The sequence below is a fragment of the Doryrhamphus excisus genome, chromosome 15 (genome assembly GCF_030265055.1).
Source record: "Doryrhamphus excisus isolate RoL2022-K1 chromosome 15, RoL_Dexc_1.0, whole genome shotgun sequence".
In the NCBI taxonomy this organism is placed as follows: domain Eukaryota; kingdom Metazoa; phylum Chordata; class Actinopteri; order Syngnathiformes; family Syngnathidae; genus Doryrhamphus; species Doryrhamphus excisus.
In genome coordinates this window covers 10,740,657-10,760,179 of record NC_080480.1, presented here as the reverse complement: position 1 = coordinate 10,760,179, position 19,523 = coordinate 10,740,657, and the positions used below count along the sequence as shown (strand labels likewise).

General features: G+C 41.3%; 1 protein-coding gene across 7 annotated transcripts in view; it reads left to right on the top strand.

The window, feature by feature from the left end:
• LOC131103133 (septin-9-like) overlaps positions 1-18,186 on the top strand; it is a 62,753-nt gene extending 44,567 nt beyond the window's left edge. For 2 of the 7 annotated variants that reach the window (XM_058049090.1, XM_058049095.1), the window contains 9 exons: positions 11,325-11,516; positions 11,877-12,005; positions 12,405-12,486; positions 13,152-13,289; positions 14,785-14,902; positions 15,035-15,130; positions 15,222-15,318; positions 16,974-17,025; positions 17,102-18,186. In XM_058049090.1, the coding sequence (XP_057905073.1) occupies positions 11,325-11,516; positions 11,877-12,005; positions 12,405-12,486; positions 13,152-13,289; positions 14,785-14,902; positions 15,035-15,130; positions 15,222-15,318; positions 16,974-17,025; positions 17,102-17,246 (1,049 nt within the window). In that variant the 3' untranslated portion in view covers positions 17,247-18,186. Of the gene's footprint in view, positions 1-5,285; positions 5,392-11,324; positions 11,517-11,876; positions 12,006-12,404; positions 12,487-13,151; positions 13,290-14,784; positions 14,903-15,034; positions 15,131-15,221; positions 15,319-16,973; positions 17,026-17,101 lie in introns of those variants that run through there. The other 5 variants (XM_058049091.1, XM_058049096.1, XM_058049092.1 and 2 more) reach the window with 5 other exon arrangements.
• The last annotated feature ends 1,337 nt before the right edge of the window (positions 18,187-19,523 follow it).

Below are 19,523 nucleotides of genomic sequence, written 5' to 3'. Positions count from 1 at the left end.
ATTCTATGAGGGCTTTTAATCCTTTTTTGAAATGTTACCCATCATTCACAATTGTTATGGGAAACATATATTTATTTCTCTTGTCTACCGAATTCTACCGAGAGAAAACAAGTTAGTTTGATCTAGCTAACAATGGACATCATGGGAGGTATCTATTTTGACCCTAAATCCCTAACAAAACAAAACAAAACCAAAAAACTGTGTCCATTCCATTCCGTTCATTTACATAACTGCCTTGCACATTAACCAAGCTACAGCCATATTGTTACAGAAGCAGCTAACACGAAAAACTAGACCTGGCGGGGTCACATGACGCCTCGCTTATCACGGTGTCACGGTCATTCACAGATGGAATTTTTATTTTTATACAGAGGCTCAAGATGATTGTTTGCTGACAGCATTTCATAAATTTGAGAACTGGTGCACAAATCTTGTGCTGGAAGACACAGCCATCCCACTGAGAGCGGACATTGTAAGTTTTGCAGCTGTTTCTGTGCTGCTGCTGTTGACGGAAGTAGCGTAGGGTCCTGGGCTAAATCAGTGCACCTAGTAAAGTTTTGGTAATCTTTTAAATCATCAAAGTACGGCAAGATACGGTCGGTATTACACGTTATCAATGTACTTAGTAAAAAAAATAAAAATAAAATAAACTAAAATTAAATGACTTAGTTTGATGTGGTCTGATGTTTAAAGTGTTCCTGAAAAAAAGGATATGAGAACATACAGCTGATAGTATAACACTTTTACAGATAAAATTAGACAAATAATTCAAGGAAAATTCATTCATTCATTCATTTTCTACCGCTTTTTCCTCACGAGGGTCGCGAGGGTGCTGGAGCCTATCCCAAATTCATTCATTCATTCATTTTCTACCGCTTTTCCTCACGAGGGTCGCGGGGGTGCTGGAGCCTATCCCAAATTATAAGTATAAAATAGTGTGTGTGTTAAATATATGTTCTGGCCCCCCGGACAATTTTGGTCACTCAATGCAGCCCACGAGTCAAAATATTTGCCCACCCCCGTTTTAGACTAAGGGCTCTCAGCAACTTTTCCATTAAATTAAGAGTTTTGCAAAGTTCTCGGTTCATGTCCTGCTAGACTTTAAAGGCCTACTGTTTGAGAGTAGAATTTGGAACCTTATTGAGTGGCGTATAAATTGGGTTAGTGTACATGGGTTAGTGTTTTCTGGGCTGCAGAGTGCAGAGTCCATAAAGGAAACAAATCCATCGATGCAGCACACTGTATTTGCTTTTTCCGGAGCACAACACTTCGTTCGAAAAGAATGCAAAGCCGCTGAATGGATGCGGACATACAGTATGTGGCTGCGTCGTTGCACTACAGCCCCTACAATTGGGGTATAATTACACTTCCTGGAGACAGCTGTTTCCTCTCCTCTCTAATCCCACATACATGTATAGTCCATAACAGTAATCAGTCAAAGTAATTGCTTTTGCTCCCAGTTTGAAAACAAGTGAATGATGCAGCACTTTCACATTCATACAATAAAGTTGTTGAAATTTTAAATTGTGCACAAAATGCATGATTTCCTACAATTCCTCTGACTTGATAATTCACTGATTATTAAATAATGAATATGGAAATAAAGGTGACCTCACAAAACATGATTTTGACCATAACTCAGTTGACGTTTATCTGATTTATGATGATAATCCACAAAAAACGCTTGGCGGAATACAGTGCTGTGGAACCTCTGTTTCTGTAATCAATCCATTCCAAAAGCAGAAAACATTTGAAAGGTTTGCCACAACAAATAATCCTAATGCAATTAATCAGTTTCAGACGCACACAATATTAACATATTTTATAGAGAACATTTACATGGAGAAAACTATTAAATACATATTTGTTTGTTTCTTTTGGCTTTTTCCTGATTACGGAGTCGCCACAGTGGATCTTTTTGATCCGCATACTGATTTTTGGCTTGAGCCCTTTTACATTCCGGATGCCCTTCCTGATGAATACATATAAATACACAAAATGGATAAATAAACCTTTTTTTACCTTTTTATTGAAGACTTGTTGGCGAACACCGCAGTGAGTGGTATACATGGAAAGGAATATTCCAATTTCCTGTCTACATGCGCCGCTATAATCAGAATCAGCCAATGGGGCATGCACAGTAAAGCGTAAACATCACGTGATACCGCTTCCCTGAGTTTTTCTTTCACTTGTTGGAATAACTCACCTCCATTTTTTTTAAACTGAAGAAAGTCTCTAGCAGCGTGTTACGTCATATGTGAGCATGCGCTGCAAGAACACACCCGGGATAAATTTAAGCAGGAAAAAATGAAATTCAATTTTGCTAATATTTTTTAATGAAACTCGGGACATGTTTTATACACATATATATTTTCTTTTTAAAGAAAAACTGGACTTGAATGAAGTAAAGAAGGGTTTAGATTCTGTTCCACAGATGGCGACAAGGCACACCGAAAGCTGCTTGCCAACCACCAATAAACAGAAGAAGAAAAACACGACGAAGAAGAACGCACCCTGACAACTTTCCGATTGAGCGGGTACCAGATAACTCAATCGGATTGGGGAAAGGAATAATCCACCCCTGTGAATTCGATTATATGTTCATTCGGATTGGCACTTTTCTTTCGGACTGAGGTGTATACAAAGGTTAAATTCTTTCCTTTTGAGCAAATAAACCGAAAGCAATTGGAATATTTGGGTCCATGTATACGTGGCTAATGTTTCATGTCCAGATGATCAAAGCTACTTGAATTTGTCACATCAAAAAACTTCCATCTAGCGTCTATTTCAGGACTTCCTGCTACCGCACTTTACCACAGTTCTTTTAGCTGAAACAAAAAGCTAATCATAACAAAATGTTTACATACATCAGGGCTCGACAATAACGATGTACCGATGGCCCGGGGCAAGTTAAAACAAAATTCGGGCAAGTAAATCTAATCAGTGATATTCCCGTCGGGCAAGTGCACTACTGCCAAGAGGTTTTTTTAAAGCGGTTCTTGTTGGGTGTTGGTAAAACACGGACTGCGTAATTCCGGTGGTAATTTGCAAAGCAATCCTTGCAATGGACCAATCAGAATCGTTTATTTAGACCGCGGTCCGTAATCCACAGTCCGCGTTTTACCCACACCTGTTGTTCGCGGTCAACCAATCAGCGATCGTTTGACTACGAAAACATCCGTCATGGCGGCGCTGCCAACGTCGTCTAATTCTGAAGGAAAACACCAAAAAGTGATGAAGCAGTGCCCCCTAAACAAGTATTTTATTAGCGGCAGCCAATCAAATGATGGCACAGGTGAGTGAATCACATTGCTGTGACAATTTGAAGTGGTCACAATGAAACACCACCCATTAGATCCAATACCAAATGCTGATTTTGCACAAGCTACAAAATCTAGCGTTTCCATTTCTCTGTGGATTTTTCTCACCTTTGCTTCACAAATTATTGTTTGACCATTGAGCTTTTTTTCTGGATTAAAAACACTTTACTAGTACACAAATGTGTCTATTCAATAATGTTTCATTGTGGTGCACAACTTATAAATATCACTGCTTACTACGACTACCATGTGTAAGGTATTATTTATTATATTTTATTTATTTGAGATTCTCATGTGATGCCACAAAAAATTACATGATATCATTATGGCAGTCTTTTCATTTTACATGGGGCAAGTACGGGCAAGTAGTTCTCACCTTGAGGATTCCCTATGGGCAAGTAATTTTTGTTTTTAATGTAGAGCCCTGTACATGTTACATAAATGATTACCGGTAGTTTTTTTTTTTTTTGTGACTCTGTTAAAACGGACCTATTATGCTCATTTTTGGCCTTTTATAGACCAGCAACACTTGATAACTCTGACATAAAGCTTTCTAGATCTTCCAGATTCTGCTCCTTTGTGCCGCATTTCCATGGATTTCCTGCTACGACCCAAACAGTGTTTGTTTAATTTATTCCACCCATGGCCCGCCTCCAGGTACACCCACTCTGTTGTGATTGGTCACACTCCCAAGCGTTCAGAGGACTGGCGGATATGTCTGTACGCATTTACTGAGTGCTGGCAATCCATACAAGGAAGTCACATTGATACATTGTCACAAAACTCAGTGTTAGAGAAACTCTCTGAAACCAAACCATCAAAGCCATCCCAAACTTCTTTCAGGCCTCACTTCCAAATGCCCAAACATCATGGTAAATGGTCTTTCACTTGTATAACGCTTTTCCACCTGAAACATGCTCAAAGCGCTTTGACACTGTTTACGTTTACATACTAATGACGCAACATCAGGAGCAACTGGGGCTATCTTGCCCAAGGATACTTCGACATGATCACAGCAGGATGGAGTATCAAACCCACAACCTTCAGGTTAGGAGATGACCACTCCACTAGCTGAAACTTTGGCCTCATTTAACACAGGAATACAACATTCTAACTACATTTTATAGGTCAGAAAAGTGTGGGGGAAAAAGCATAATTTGTATCCTTTTAAATTAAAAAAGGATGTTTGTCCTTATGTGAAACATGAGCACATTTCTTTCCCTTTACTGTGCATCACAACACGAGAAAAGAAGTTAATTTTAGCTTACAATGCTGTCATTGGGATACACCTATTTCAACTATGAAGCCCTCTAAAAAACCTCTAACAACATTGCATGGTTTGATATTTACATGATGTGATCATGCATTAACACGTACACTGATAACATGTAATAGTTGCAGTATCTTACCATATTTTGATTATTTAAAACACTACCGAAACGTCTTTTTTCAGAGCATTGATACTAGCTAACTAACACAATGCCTCACTAATCGCTAGTCTTGGCGTCATTCACATACGGAAGAGTGGACACTTGCACACAGTTTTGCTACAAAGACTCAACAAGATACTGGTTTGTCAGTATTTTTTTTTACCTGAGGACTCCCACATTCCAAAAACATGTTAATTGGTGAATGTAAATTGTCCAGGTATGAATGTGAGTGAATGGTTGGTAGTGAGGTTTTAATGCATGAGTTTGATGTGAAGATTGTATAGCCTGGGGATCAGACAAGGTCAAGACTGCCGCAGTACATAGTTTTGTACATTTTTGTCCAAAGGCTGCAGTCTGTAAATGCATCAACATTCTCTTCCGATTTGTCCTATTTAACCTGCTTATTAAAATTGTATCTTTTGTTTCACATATTGCTGCCTTTTACCCCTTAGAGGCTTGGGGGGGGGGCTAGCTAACTAAAGGAAGTGGGTGTCTCCTGTTGCACTGCGTCCTAGTTCACATGACGAGCAAGAGTAGGAGGGGCCACGGGGAGCTTCCAGAGCCACAGTAGAGTTTGGCCTTTTACTATCACGCCGCGCTACAACCAGGGACAACTCTTTCCCACATACACTGCACATACGGTAAGTGGTAGTGTGCATGTTAGTGTTAATGTTTTCTGTGTTGTGTATTCGTCATGCTGACGATGCAAGTCATGGTGGTGGTGATGTTTGTATGGAATATGTAGACTATCATTGCATTCAGGTTTGGTGTGTTTTCTTTGTGCACATGGTTACTATAACAGACGTTGATTTTGAAGCTTTGGAATCATTCTCTGCATAACTTCCGTACATACATGCATAGCTTGTATACTTGTGCTTGTCATTTGTCTCATTAGTGACACTCTGCGTCAGTTCTCATGCTGATCCATTACCAGATCACTTAACAAGCACCGGTATTCATTGCTGCTCAGGGATGTGTAATTCTTTTGATTGACATGCACAGTATGTCTTTTTTCCCCCCACACTCACTCTTATTTTTACACAAATGTGTTATTATATGTGTTATATTTTTGTATACAATATGTACATATTTTTAATGGATTTTTAAGGAATAATGTTTCACCAGCAAAGCAAATCAGTTAGTATATATTTGTCACCTACTGTGTAACCATTCATTCATACATGTATGTGACCTAACTCTTCTACTCTTCAAACACTACAAACACAAAGGTACACATTTGGCAAAACATGCACCCCTTCTTTGTTGCCTGTGCTATTATTTTTCTGACAAACACCAAATGGTGGTGCTGTAATGGAAAAAAAATCATCCACTGTAACTTTTGTGTGTTTAATCAAATCACCACCAAATTTGGTACACACCTTTTGGCTACTGTATGTAAAATTTGGGGAAGAACTGTTGAAAACCTTGGCAGCCATTATTCAAAACACAGGGACACAGGCGGGGCTTGACCATATGTCTATTAATGATAACACTTTGTGGATAACTGTATTACATGTATGCTAGCATGTCTTCCAAAGCATTTTCTGGGGGGGAATTACCAGTGTATGTCCTAATTTTGCAGTCTAAGTACATCATTTGCTTATGTGCATAATGTGGTTTACCGACTCTCCGCCCTAACGGAATCTTGATGGTCTGGATGGAAGCTCCTTTACACATTGTGTGTTCAATTCTACACACATTTCATACAATTCTTTTTTTGTCTTATGGTCTATACTTTTTTTTTTGCCTGTTTGTTGTTTTGCCTTGACCCGGTCAGTACTTGACAAGTCTCTCTGACAATCAAAACGATGGAAAACAGCAGCTACTCTTCACTGTTTTAGAAAAGTCACCCGCCTCTGGTTTGCCTCACCAGCATGCATGCATGCACAAACACACACACACACACACACACACACACACACACATTCCTGTGTGCACGCAGAGCCGTTGAAAGGTGCCCCTGGTGCACTGGCAGGCGAGAGCAGACACTGGCCTTTCACCGGTGTTTGACAGGATGCTGAAAAGGTCACCGTAACCTTGTCCAAATTGTGTGCCTTTGTGTCTACCAGTCAGCCTGTATGGAGCCATTCTGCATCACGACTTTGAGGTGCAAAATTTGCTCAATAATTCAAATGCTTGTCTCTTGACATGTTAAACATCCTTATCCCCAGAGTACGGAGGTTAGATACCTTGTGATCCGTCTGCTTGTTGTCAGCCAACAATTCGACTGATACACTTTGACCCCTGCATACTGGCTCACCACTAATCTGTCTAATCATGCTTAGCAATTTGCAAATAATAGCAAGCTTGCTCATTATTCAGTGTCTTCCTCAAGCCTTTAGAAAACAACTTCCTGGGTGATTTCAGGTATTGGTTAAACCCGCTTTAGAGTTAATGGTTAAGGTAAAATAACAAGCAGCCGCAGCGACACACACTTATGTGAGGAATTTATTCTAGTGGTGGATACCGCCTCCTTGAAAAGTTACATTTGCATCGGTGAATATGCTTTTAACAACTTGTTCCAGATGAGTGGCCTTGTTGGTACGAGCCTAATGGTGTCAGAGGCAGAGGCTGGAAGGGCCACGTTTCACTCGCGCACCACCACACAACACATTCCTCTGGCAGTCTAGACAGACTCTGCTGTCATTCTTGCCAATTTACAAACATTTCCCAACATGCTGCTAACATGACATTCGTTGATGCACTGCTGCGGATATCATCTTGGCCACTGACTTGTTGCAGTGTGCAACATACTATATGTCAGAGAATTTAAATGTGACAGTGTTAGGTGAAACAATACGCAAGTTAGACCATGCAGGGGTCAAAGGGCGCATATCTGCAGGGAGCCATCTAATGATGACTCTGGGAACTGTTTCTTTCTGCACAAGCACTCCAACTTTAATAACAAAACTGACCAATGTCAACATGTTAATTTTCATTCATTCATTATTTGTTTCCCCCTGTGCATAACATTGCCCCCAGGCCTGTCCTAAGCCTGTATGGTTTACTTGAGCCACTGCATCCACGGTATGGTGTATATATTCATTCTATGCTAGTTGCATTTTAGTGTCTCTTTCAGGACTCATAGGAAAAGCCGCCAGCCACATGTTTGTTCAGAAACATCTGGGTTGCTATCAAAACAAATGTAGCCATGTTAAGATGAGACGAAGCTGCTTTTGTCCTCCCTGGGAATGTAAATATATGACAAAAGGAGCTGATGTTTTGAAAGAGAACCCATAAAAAACATTTTAGAGCAGCGCAAAGACACAAACGGGACATTTAGTGGGCTTAGTGCACAAATGCGTATTTGACATGGCTGTAAAAGCTTCTCTGTTTGAAAGGCTCGTCTGTTATCACATTCAAGGTATCTTACGGGCTCCTAATATTATGAATTCATGTCACTTCACTGTACCATATTTTCTTTGTCAAAATTCATTCCTCCATTTGTAGTTTGTGGTGGTCAAGCCAGCAGTTTGTCTTAAGGGGAAATAACTCAATGTGACTCTTTTTAGCCCTGAAGTGGGAACATGACCTTTGACCTGCTCAACATGCTGTCAAGATCAACGCATTGGGCAGCAGGCGCATGGCTCATCTTTACTAAAAATAGAAAGAATGTTTTCTATTTGCAGGACTTTGCTATGGAAAAAGTACAAAGTAGCTTTCTTTCAGCTATCTGAGGAATGGGTTCGACAAATATCTAATCACTAATCAATCACTCTTCTCCTCCCTTCCACACTCCCATATTTGAATGTTTATTATCTTTTCTACACTCCACTGCTCGGTGGCCTGCTTCCTTTTTGCCTCCCTTATCTCCTGCTTATCCTCTAACATCATTTCCCCACACTCCAAACGCCTCCCTACTCATTTCTTCTCTATTTCCCCCTCCAAAATACTTTTGCGGCAAAGCAGAAGGCCCACCATATTTGCAAAAACAAAAAGCAACCCAATACTGCAGGAGAACAGAATTCTTTGGGCGCCTGTAATTGAAAACAGTATCTGCCATGACTCATTCTGTTTTTTCCACACTTATTATTGTTCAGTTGGAAACATGCCATCCTGTAAGTGAATCTAATACAGGGGAAATCCCTCCAGATACTTGACCGATGTACAAGTTTGTGGCGCTGACAACCTTGGAGACTTTTGCACTAAGCTTGTATAATGTTTTCACACTGAGATCAACTGAGCTCAGTGTGAATAGTAATATGACTGCAGTGATATATTCCAGATAACTTCCATACGGTAAGTCATGGTTACCAATCTAAGGCAAAAAGATGTGTGTTCGGAACACACTGTGGTACTGTACCCTTGTGAACATCAGTTGAACATTGTTGTACTGGAGAAAGTAATTTGTTGCTAGAAAAATTGGAATTACCAATGGAAGCGAGACGGATCTTAACACTTCAAAATGTAGGTTTTTCCTCCAGATGAATCTGAGTATTCTAAAACCTTTCAAGGGTAGTGTACCCCCCACCCCACAGTGTCAGATTTAAAACGATCCCGGTGGAATAAAAAGTGTAAGGGCAGTACCCCAAAGTGAAAAACGCTGTCAGCACCTATCAAAATGTGCTCATGCCCTGTATGGTCTGCACTAATCCCCGTTTTGACCTGGCATGAAACAAAGAGTCAAGATGACATCCCACCAGATGGTATCTCACCAGGACCAGAAAGGGTCTTTTAGCGTTTATAGGGTCCCGCTCCAACCGGCTGTCTCCAGACACCTGGGTTAACTGGCTCCTGACCCATACCAATGTCTGCACCACTATGGTCAAAACATGCACATGTTGAACAATATTTCTCAGCGTATTAATCACCACTTTTTGTGGTGTCAAAGCAAAAGCGTTTTGCAAGCGTACTGATCCAGTAAGTGACTTTTCACACCCTTCGCCTCTTTCTTGCATAGCATCAAAGCTGTAGTTATTGGTGGAGAGCATAGTTTGAAGGTTTGGCAAGTACAGGGATTTTAAAAATGACTCTCATGCAATCAAAATACATGACTGCAGGGAGGAAAGCATTTTTTAACAGAATTGTCTAGTTTCAAGAGTAAAGGGTGAAACTGAAAGGCGGGAGCAGAGGTAGAGGAATGCAGGAGGTGTAGTGAAGAGGTGGAGGGCAATAAGTCACAGTAAACTGCTGACTGACTGCTGGAACAGGATGGGGAAGTGGAGTTGTGAAGGCCATAAAGAGACGCTTCCATAGGGCTGACACATGGACGGCCAGTGGAGCACATTATAAGAGTAAGACCTGTGTTGATCATGACTTGGTTTTCAACGGAGTGTTATTCTGCCCCAGATTTCCTCCAATCATCAAGACAGTGCCAAGTTTTAAGTGCATGGACCCTGTTAGTGCAGTTCTCTGATGTGAGCTCCCCGAGTGATTCAGAATTGATTGAGTGGATTGAAACGAGGCAGCTGGTTGGAGAGACGGTCTGGGGAGTAGGATTTGTGCTTCAGTGGAATCCAATAGCTGATAAACCCTTCATTCATGTTGTCATGTGCTAAGATGTGTGCATGCCTACAGGCCAGCTCAGTGTGATAAGAAGGAGGAGGAAATGTGAACATGTATGTGTGTGTGTGTGTGTCTACGTTTTCTGAAAACTCGTGAAAGAGGCCTTGTGAGAGGTATGGTCCTCCATCAATCACTTTGTAAATAGACACTAAAATGTAGTGAGAAATAGAACAGAATTACCTTGATACAGTACCAAACACACTGTAGTTTGACTTGTATTGGTATGACCAATACATTCATTCATTCATTCATTCATTCATTCATTTTCTACCGCTTTTCCTCACAAGGGTCGCGGCGGTGCTGGAGCCTATCCCAGCAGTCTTTGGGCGAGAGGCGGGGTACACCCTGGACTGGTCGCCAGCCAATCACAGGGCACATATAGACAAACAACCATTCACACTCACATTCATACCTATGGACAATTTGGAGTCACCAATTAACCTAGCATGTTTTTGGAATGTGGGAGAAAAACGGAGAAAACCGGAGAACATGCAAACTCCACACAGAGATGGCCGAGGGTGGAATCGAACCCTGGTCTCCTAGCTGTGAGGTCTGCGCGCTAACCACTCAACCGGCGTGCCGCCCCTACATGTATTCATACTTAGATCAAATCAGTATGCACTGAATGGGAAGCTGTGTACCGATTCCCCTCTCTGTTTCAAATGGAAGTCAGGATGTTTACATTCTGCAATGCAGTGCACCTCACAAGTTTGGGTCGTGTGAAAAATGTATTTGCAAAATGAAAAATGTTAAAATGGTAACCATATCATTATCACCACATCTTTTGGTAGATGTTCATTATATCGTTGAGCCAAAGTAAAAGTACACACATCCACAGAGTTAAAAGTGCAGTATGTATCATGCAAAGCAGTTTTATTGTAGCTTTCAAGTAGCTGGTGATTATATTTAATGTGTTCTACATCTGACTAGATTATTGCTTCTTTTTTTGCCCCCCCTCTATGGTCTGGATAATTTCTCAGTATCAAGTGCAGGCCTGTGTGCATGTGGAATAGAAACGAGAAGTCTTCCTCTGTTAACCCCGAACCCCTGATTGTCTTTGTCTCACCAGAGTCGGAGGTGATTTCCAGCTACAGCAGCAGCTCCATGACCGAGGCAGTGGTGCCCGATGCCATGGCATCGTACGGCGAGCGAGCCGGCGTCCCTGTGGTGGACTTCACTTATGTGGGTATTGATGCTATTCTGGAGCAGATGAGGAGGAAGGCCATGAAACAAGGTTTCGAGCTCAACATCATGGTCGTAGGTAAGATGCTGAGACTGGAGTGTGTTTTGGTCTGTATGGTAGTACGCTGTCATATGTGGATTTCCATTCATCGCATAATCATAACAATTATTTGTCCTTCTGAGCCTTGTAATCAAGTCATCTTTCAAATTTGTCAGATCTTCAGACGACTCGTCTAACACGTCTCGTTATCATAATCTCTAATCACGTTCTGACTAACGGTAATCACCATCTTCTCGCAGCAGGACTTCACCATAACACTCCCTTCCCTTTTCATCACCGTGATCATCTCATCACAAACGTGCATCTTCACTGCCACTTAACATGCCTAAGTGCCAACCTGCCTTGCCGACTCTCCTCTATATATCTTCTCACTCACAGGACAGAGTGGCTTGGGAAAGTCCACTTTGATGAACACGCTGTTCAAGTCTAAAGTCAGTCGTAAGTCTGTGATGGCCACAACCCAGGAGAAGATCCCGAAGACGATTGAAATCAAGTCCATCAGTCATGGTACTCCAGCCTCACATTGGCACTCAAGCAATGCATCCATCTTTGATCTCCACTTAACAGCACTTTAAACCGAAAAATACACCATGTGATGATGTAGAGGAAGGTGTCAAACTTGTTTTCAATGAGGGCCACATCAAATTTCTGGCTGCCTTCATTCTCAATATATAGGAATAGAAATGTGGCCTTTTGATATTATTAAACAATTGCCCATACATTTGATGATTTATATTTTTACCATCAAATTGATGGATACTTGCTTTCCAGAATGCATTTAGAATGAAAAGTGCATTATTGACACATTATTTGGACAATTGTGCTTTCAAGAATGATCGACCGTTTTTGTCTGTGTGTGTGTGTGTGTGTGTGTGTGTGTGTGTGTGTGTGTGTGTGTGCGCGCAGACATCGAGGAGAAGGGAGTGAGAATGAAGTTGACCGTTATTGACACACCTGGATTTGGGGACCAGATAAACAACGAGAACTGGTGCATACCATTTTATTTTTGTAGTACAATAACCATAGGCTGTGGACAACTGTCAGACATCATAAAACCTTTGCTAACTGTGCAGGCCCGTGTTTGAAGTTGCATTCTTAGAACAGTCTTATAAGTGTAAAAAGAAGTTAACGGCTGTATAATAAAACTAAATTACACTCCGATGTACGACACGTAGCATTTAACTTCATGCATCATGCTTTTAAGTGTATAACTTAAAATTAAGACACTGTGTAGTCACGCTTAATTTGTGTGATGATGCACGAGGATGACTACTGCATGTGTCTGGGTGGTCAGTCTCTTCACGTAAAGACTAAAAGCAGATTTTTTATTTTCTTTGGTTTATGTTCTGCTGTTCTATCATTACTTTGGTTATTATCATTTGAGTCATATTGCATGCATGTGTGTGTACTATGTGGTTCTATGGCCATCATCACATTCTGTAGCGGCAACAACAAAAAAGCAAAACCTACTTAATTCATATTACAGATGCTCACTAAGCTGAGCTATCACTTGATGTCATGACAAGATTTTGATTGAGTTTTTAATTTTCATATCTGATCAGATGTTCTTCACTCTCCCCTGTCTGTTACCTTTTCCTGTGACATGATCCTCTTTGTGTTTTTCCGCCCCCGTGTTGCCCTGACGTCAACCAGCTGGCAGCCCATTATGAAATTTATCAACGACCAGTATGAGGCGTATCTGCAGGAGGAGATAAACATTAACAGGAAGAAAAGGATCCCGGACTCGAGAGTTCATTGCTGCATATACTTCATCCCGCCTACTGGACACTGGTGAGGCTCATGGTAACACACTACAGCAGGGGATTGACTTGGGGTTCTTGCTTAGAAAAAAAAAATCCCTGCGGGGTCTACCTTTTGTTTCTTGTCAGCATTATCACTATAAATGAGTGCGGAACGTCCCCAGGCTTGCAGAGCACATCCACATTTCCTGTCGGCACTTAGCAACATATCCCACAACACAAACACGCAGAGGAAAGATGGCTCGTCAGGCCTTGCAGCAGCATTACAGAGTCACTTCTTTCCTGGAGGCCTTGCACAAACTCATCTGGTTATGATCCGACTGCACTAACTGGCCTCTGCAGCCCCTCCTCGCTGTGTGGGGGCTCAAAGAATAAATTGGGGGGGTTGTTGGTCAGGCTGTTTATCGTGTGATTGGTCGTGCAGCTTTACAGCACACGAGTGTTGTGAAATGTTTCAAACAGCTGTCATCCTCACGCCAAAAGACACACAATGCTATCAAACCTTGCCTTGTGGCCTGTCTCTGCTCTGTGCCCGCGTGTGCGTGTGCGTGTGTGTGTGTGTGTGTGTGTGTGCACACATACCAGTAATGCGTTCACTGCAGTTGTCACATACGCCGACCAGCAGCTGCTCTGCGTTGGCCTTTAAAAGCCTAATGGAGAGGGACAGGATGGTCAGGCAAGACTGCATGTGTGTATGTATGTGTGTGTGTGTGTGTGCGTGTGCACGTGTCTCTGGGATGTGGACCGTCTATTCCGCGTGTGTTGTTGCTGTTGCCATTAACTCCTGCAACACCCTTCCAAACAGGTCACTATTGCTTTAAAGTTCTCAAGAAACACACAGAAGAGAAGTAGGTCATGGGTGCAGCTGCCCTCTGGTGGAGGAGCTCTGTATTGTATATGCATAGAATGCATAAACAATAGTGGGGGTTTTCAAAGTGGGAGGTGGATCCCCCTCGGGAGAAACCAGAAGATAGCGGAGGTATTGCAGTCCCTGAGGAGAGGATCACTATGTCACACTTCTAAAACTGTGTACTGTCATAAGCATAAAGCCGCTAAGCATGTACATGCAGTACAGCATGTACATGCAGTACAGCATGTACAACTAAATAAATCATTAGTTGATGTGTCGCTAATTGACCATGTCGACCTGCCTTTTTCAACCACCCTGGTTACTAACTTTGATTTTATGATGAAGTGTATTTTAAATGGCAACGTTTGTCTTCAGACACACTGGATCAACTGTGTTGGTACAACATACTTTATGTAGATGTCTATGATGTTCAAATGTGGTGCATCTGTCCATAATTGCCATTTGTAGATTTTCCTCAAGGAGTTTTATCCTTTTGTTAATGCACCCAATTTGGTAAATTGTCACGTTTACTGAACCTGTTTTTTTTTTCTTGATACATTTAAAACTTTTTGTTTTAAATTTTTTTGTTTTAAATTTTTATCACCAAAAAAAAAAACTGTACTGTCGTATTTTCACTGGGGTTATGCTTAAATGTCTCTTTCTTTCGCTTGTTCAGTCTGCGGCCTCTTGATGTCGAGTTCATGAGACGTCTCAGTAAGGTGGTCAACATTGTTCCAGTTATTGCCAAAGCGGATACACTCACCTTAGAGGAGAGGGACTTCTTCAAAAAAAAGGTAACTTCTATCCATGTTCTTGGAGTATGTCCTGCATATTATATAAACAATTATGTTTTTAAAGCTACACTAAGTTGTTTGCAGAAATCATTTGAACGCCGTCAAAATATCTTCAATTTGTTCCCTGAGCAGATCAGGGAAGAGCTCCGAGCCAATGGCATCGACATCTACCCTCAGAAGGAGTTTGACGAGGATGCCGAGGACAGAATGATCAACGAGAAGATCAGAGTAAGGATTTTTAGTTGGAGGCTCTCACAGTTCCCAGGTACCTGAATGCAACTTGATATAGAACTGCTCATTTGTCATCTTGTGTATGTAGGAGATGATCCCCTTTGCTGTGGTGGGCAGCGATCAGGAGTACCAGGTGAATGGCAGGAGGCTGCTGGGGAGGAAGACCAAGTGGGGAACCATTGAAGGTAAAAATGCTCTTTCTTTTCCGATCCTTACTTCTCAGTTTCACCTTTAGTAGACTGTATGTGTAAACAAAGCCAGGTAGTGAATTGCACAATTTAGTGACTCAAGAGCGAGAGCACCAGAAGTGGCACCACCATTAGTAGCAATATCGTAACAGCCCCCGCTTAGTAGCAGTAATTCTTACTTGTCCTTAATTATATTATCTCTGCAGACAGGAGGCACATGTCTCGTAGGGGAAGTTTCATTTCCTGCAGCGTGTGCAGAGTGCTGAAACATCTCTTATCTGCTCATCGAAACTGAACACAGAGATGTGCTGTACACTCACCCGTCATAACATTCGGTGTATCTTTAGAATGGAATACAGTGGTTCAGATTTTGCGGCTTTACGTTATCAGGTTTTTTCATATGATAGTAAATCATGCTGCCTTGAGTTTTAATATGGCCAAAAAAAAATATACAGTACATATTTAAGCACATTGTATGTATTTTAATGAATCGTTTTAAAGCATAAAAGAAGCACAGCGTCACTCAAAGATGGAACAGATGGAAGAGTGGATACCTAGCTCTCGATTTCGCCACAAAGACTGATCAAGATGCTAGTTTGCTGTCAGCATTTGTTTTTACACGAGGACTGGAGCACACGTCATGTGCTGGAAGACACAGCCATCCCAATGAGAGCTGACATCGTAAGTGTTGTCGCTGTAGCTATGCTGCTGTTTTTGACAGAAGTAGCGTAAGCTCCTGGGCTAAATCAATGTACAGAGAAAAACGTTTTTTAGTACGGCAAGATACATTAAGTGATACAGCTTATCATCAATGTACTTGTTAACACCTGATCACAGCATTTTTTTAGAGGGCTTCGTAGTCCAAATAGATACGTAAGTCCCAATGATGTGCATTGTTAACTAGCTCATACTAACTTGTTTTTCTTTCTTTGTTTTTTAAATGTTATTTTTTAACACTAATTTTTGTATTGTTTAACTTTATAATGTCAGCAATAAATGAATGAGAACCAGATGCATTTAGCAAAAGAGCCACATTGGTTCCTTCCCCATGCAAATAATGAATGCATCTATAAAAAGCCCAAAAAATGCACATTAAGAAACTGTTAATTACTGGCATTCATTATACAGTATTCTACTTATAAAGCTGGCAGCAACACACAACATAATTTACACAAATATATTGTACAATTTGAATATTATTATCCAAAATATGCAGAGGGTGTGACTGCCCAACTGTGGGGGAGGGGGGGTTGATTGTATTAGTCATTTCCAAAATGCAAAAAATATTCTGTACATTCATTCATTCATTCATTCATTTTCTACCGCTTATCCTCACGAGGGTCGCGGGGGGTGCTGGAGCCTATCCCAGCTGTCTTCGGGCGAGAGGCGGGGTACACCCTGGACTGTTTCATTCATTAAAATATATCCCACAATATCCCAACATCTCATGAGCCTTTCTTTCAGTATTTCCTCTTAAACAATATCCATTACACACATTTTAATTTAATTGCAATTCTGAGAGCTTTGTGAATAACAGGCTCCCTCTAGTGGACAATTCCCAACATTCTCTTTGCCTGTTTCCGCAGCTGCTAAATGATTGTTGTTCCGTTCTGACATTTTGCATATAACAAATGGTGTGTTTCCTCCATTAGTTGAGAACATAGCCCACTGTGAGTTTGCCTATTTACGGGATCTCCTCATCAGGTGAGTGAACTTTGCATTCAAGCTGTGTCGTACCTTCCAGTTTGAGCCTTCCTGACGTCTCACGGGCCTTTTCCAGAACCCATATGCAGAACATTAAGGACATCACCAGCAGCATCCACTACGAAATGTACCGCGTGAGGCGCCTTAATGAGAACAACACAGCGGCCAATCACGCCAACGGTGTGCCAGAACATCATCATCTCACCGCCCATGAGATATAGCCGCACCGTCCTTGATCCTCAACTCCCCAATTCGGTATGAGACTTTGGCCCAGATGCCATGACCCCCCCAACCCCCCCACCCCCTCCCCAACGCCACTCCATCCAGCCCCGTCTTACAGGTGGGCTAGACACTTTAAAGTCCTGACAGAGGCACTTTTCTTTGTTTCCAGTGACTTTCTCTCACTAGCGAGAGTGAAGAGTTGTCCATTTTAACCGCTTTTTTCATCCTAAAGTTCCTGATGGATTCACCTGAGGTTCCCAAACAGGTCAGCATGGACTGATGTTCTGTAATAATCTTGTACACGTTTACTTTCTCAAGGTTGCTTTTGCAGTGCTGCCCTGTGGTTTGGACTGCACTTGATCGCTACATCCGTGTCTGACAGACTCCGTGCGTGTGTGTGTGTGTGTGTGTGTGTGTATGACGAATGCCATATCATCATTCAGTGTGCAAAAAGGTTGAGGAGAAGGAAGATGAAAATAGCACATATGGTATGTTTGGTTCCCTTTGCCACAAGCTGCATTTGCTCACACGTTAAACATGAATACCTGGACCTTAATGTATGGGTTTTTGAATTCTCAGTACTCTCTGCCACTGTTTTATAGCAATATCTATTTATGCACCACATCAAATATCAACATCATAATTTCTACGACAATCCCGGTTGGCTCACTCAAATTGTGCCTTATTTATTGGATTTTCGTTTGGCCAAAGCTGAACATTTTAATGCCATCATTTAAAAACGTGTTTAAAGATCATTGGCTCTCCATTTTAGTCTATTTCCCAAGCATCTATGTCACTTTCATTCTTGCTTAATTTCCTCAAACTGCCATACTCTGTATGTGTATTCTGTTTTTGTATTTGTATTATTGATAATAACAAAAAGTCCCTTTATCTTATTTTAAAGAAATAAAGATTGTTGTTGTAAACGTGTCTCCTATATTTTTTTAAACTGTCTGTCCCTTTTAAAAACAGTTCTTATTTAGCCATCAGCCTGAAGCTTCAACAGACCAGGTAAAGTTCATGTTCATTGTAAAGTATTTTAATTGCTATGTCATTAAGGTGGTACAGGATTAGCCTTTCAAATATCAATATGGCTGCCCGCGAGGTCAGTGCAGACCTGATTAACACTTACGACTACTTACTGTCTCTTTCTCTTCCTCAGTGGGAGATGGAGGAGGTCCTTGCAAGGCCGAGCAGACGTCAACATCCCGAGGTAACGAGCCAATGCAACAAGGATATGTTTTCTTTCGATTTCACGACAGAATTTACTTTTATTCAAAAGCAAGCTTGTGATTTCGGGCCTTCACTGTGCAGGTGGGACTATACCGGAGTAGCAATGGGGGCACTGCTATATTCACAACAAAATAATCATTAATTCAATCATTTTCTACCGCTTATCCTTACGAGGGTGCAGGGGTGCTGGAGCCTATCCCAGCTGCAAAATAATCATAGCCAACAAATTGACAGTTTGCACCATCTGTGGAAACTAACTGTTTGATGTGTGTAAATTATACATTAGGAGAAGAAAAATAACAAGGATAAAGTTGTTAGGTTAAGTAAAATATGGGAAAATATGCATGGACCCTTGGGAAGCGGCATTAATCCATTCCAGAAGGTCCAACTCTAACCGAAATGTACTCTAACCAAGTCACTTTTTCCCATAAGAAACTAGAAAACACTCATGGAGTGCAGACCTCCGCCAAGCATCATAGTTCCCCCCCCCCCATATTGTAATTTACACCTTAAATATTTATTTTAGTTACATATTTAAATTCATTGAGCATGAAATGGAAAAACTGACTGTTGGATTGATAATGATATCAATAGTACTTCCATAGTTATTCATAAAAATCCTGTTTTCTTCTGGATGTAGCTCCATGGCTTTTGAAGCTACAGTAAACCTCGGATATATCGGACTCGGATATATCGGAAATTCGCTCATAATGCATTTCCAATAAAAATTCATTGCATATATCGTTTTTTTATAACGGATTTTGCCTATTTCGGACAAAATCTCCAGTCCCGTTCCAATGCATTTCCATTAAATTTCCCTCGCATATATCGGATGGCTGCATCGTGGCGCTCCGATTCGCCGAATCGTGACAGGCCGCTATACAACGTCGTTTGCAGCGTTGCCTGCGCGTCCAGGTACATTGGAAACATAGTCAAGGAAGTGCCTTCTTAACGAATAAAATCCGATTTACGCATATACCGGATATAAATCCGATATATGCGTAAAAACGGACATTTTCCGGTATACGCATATAACGGATTTC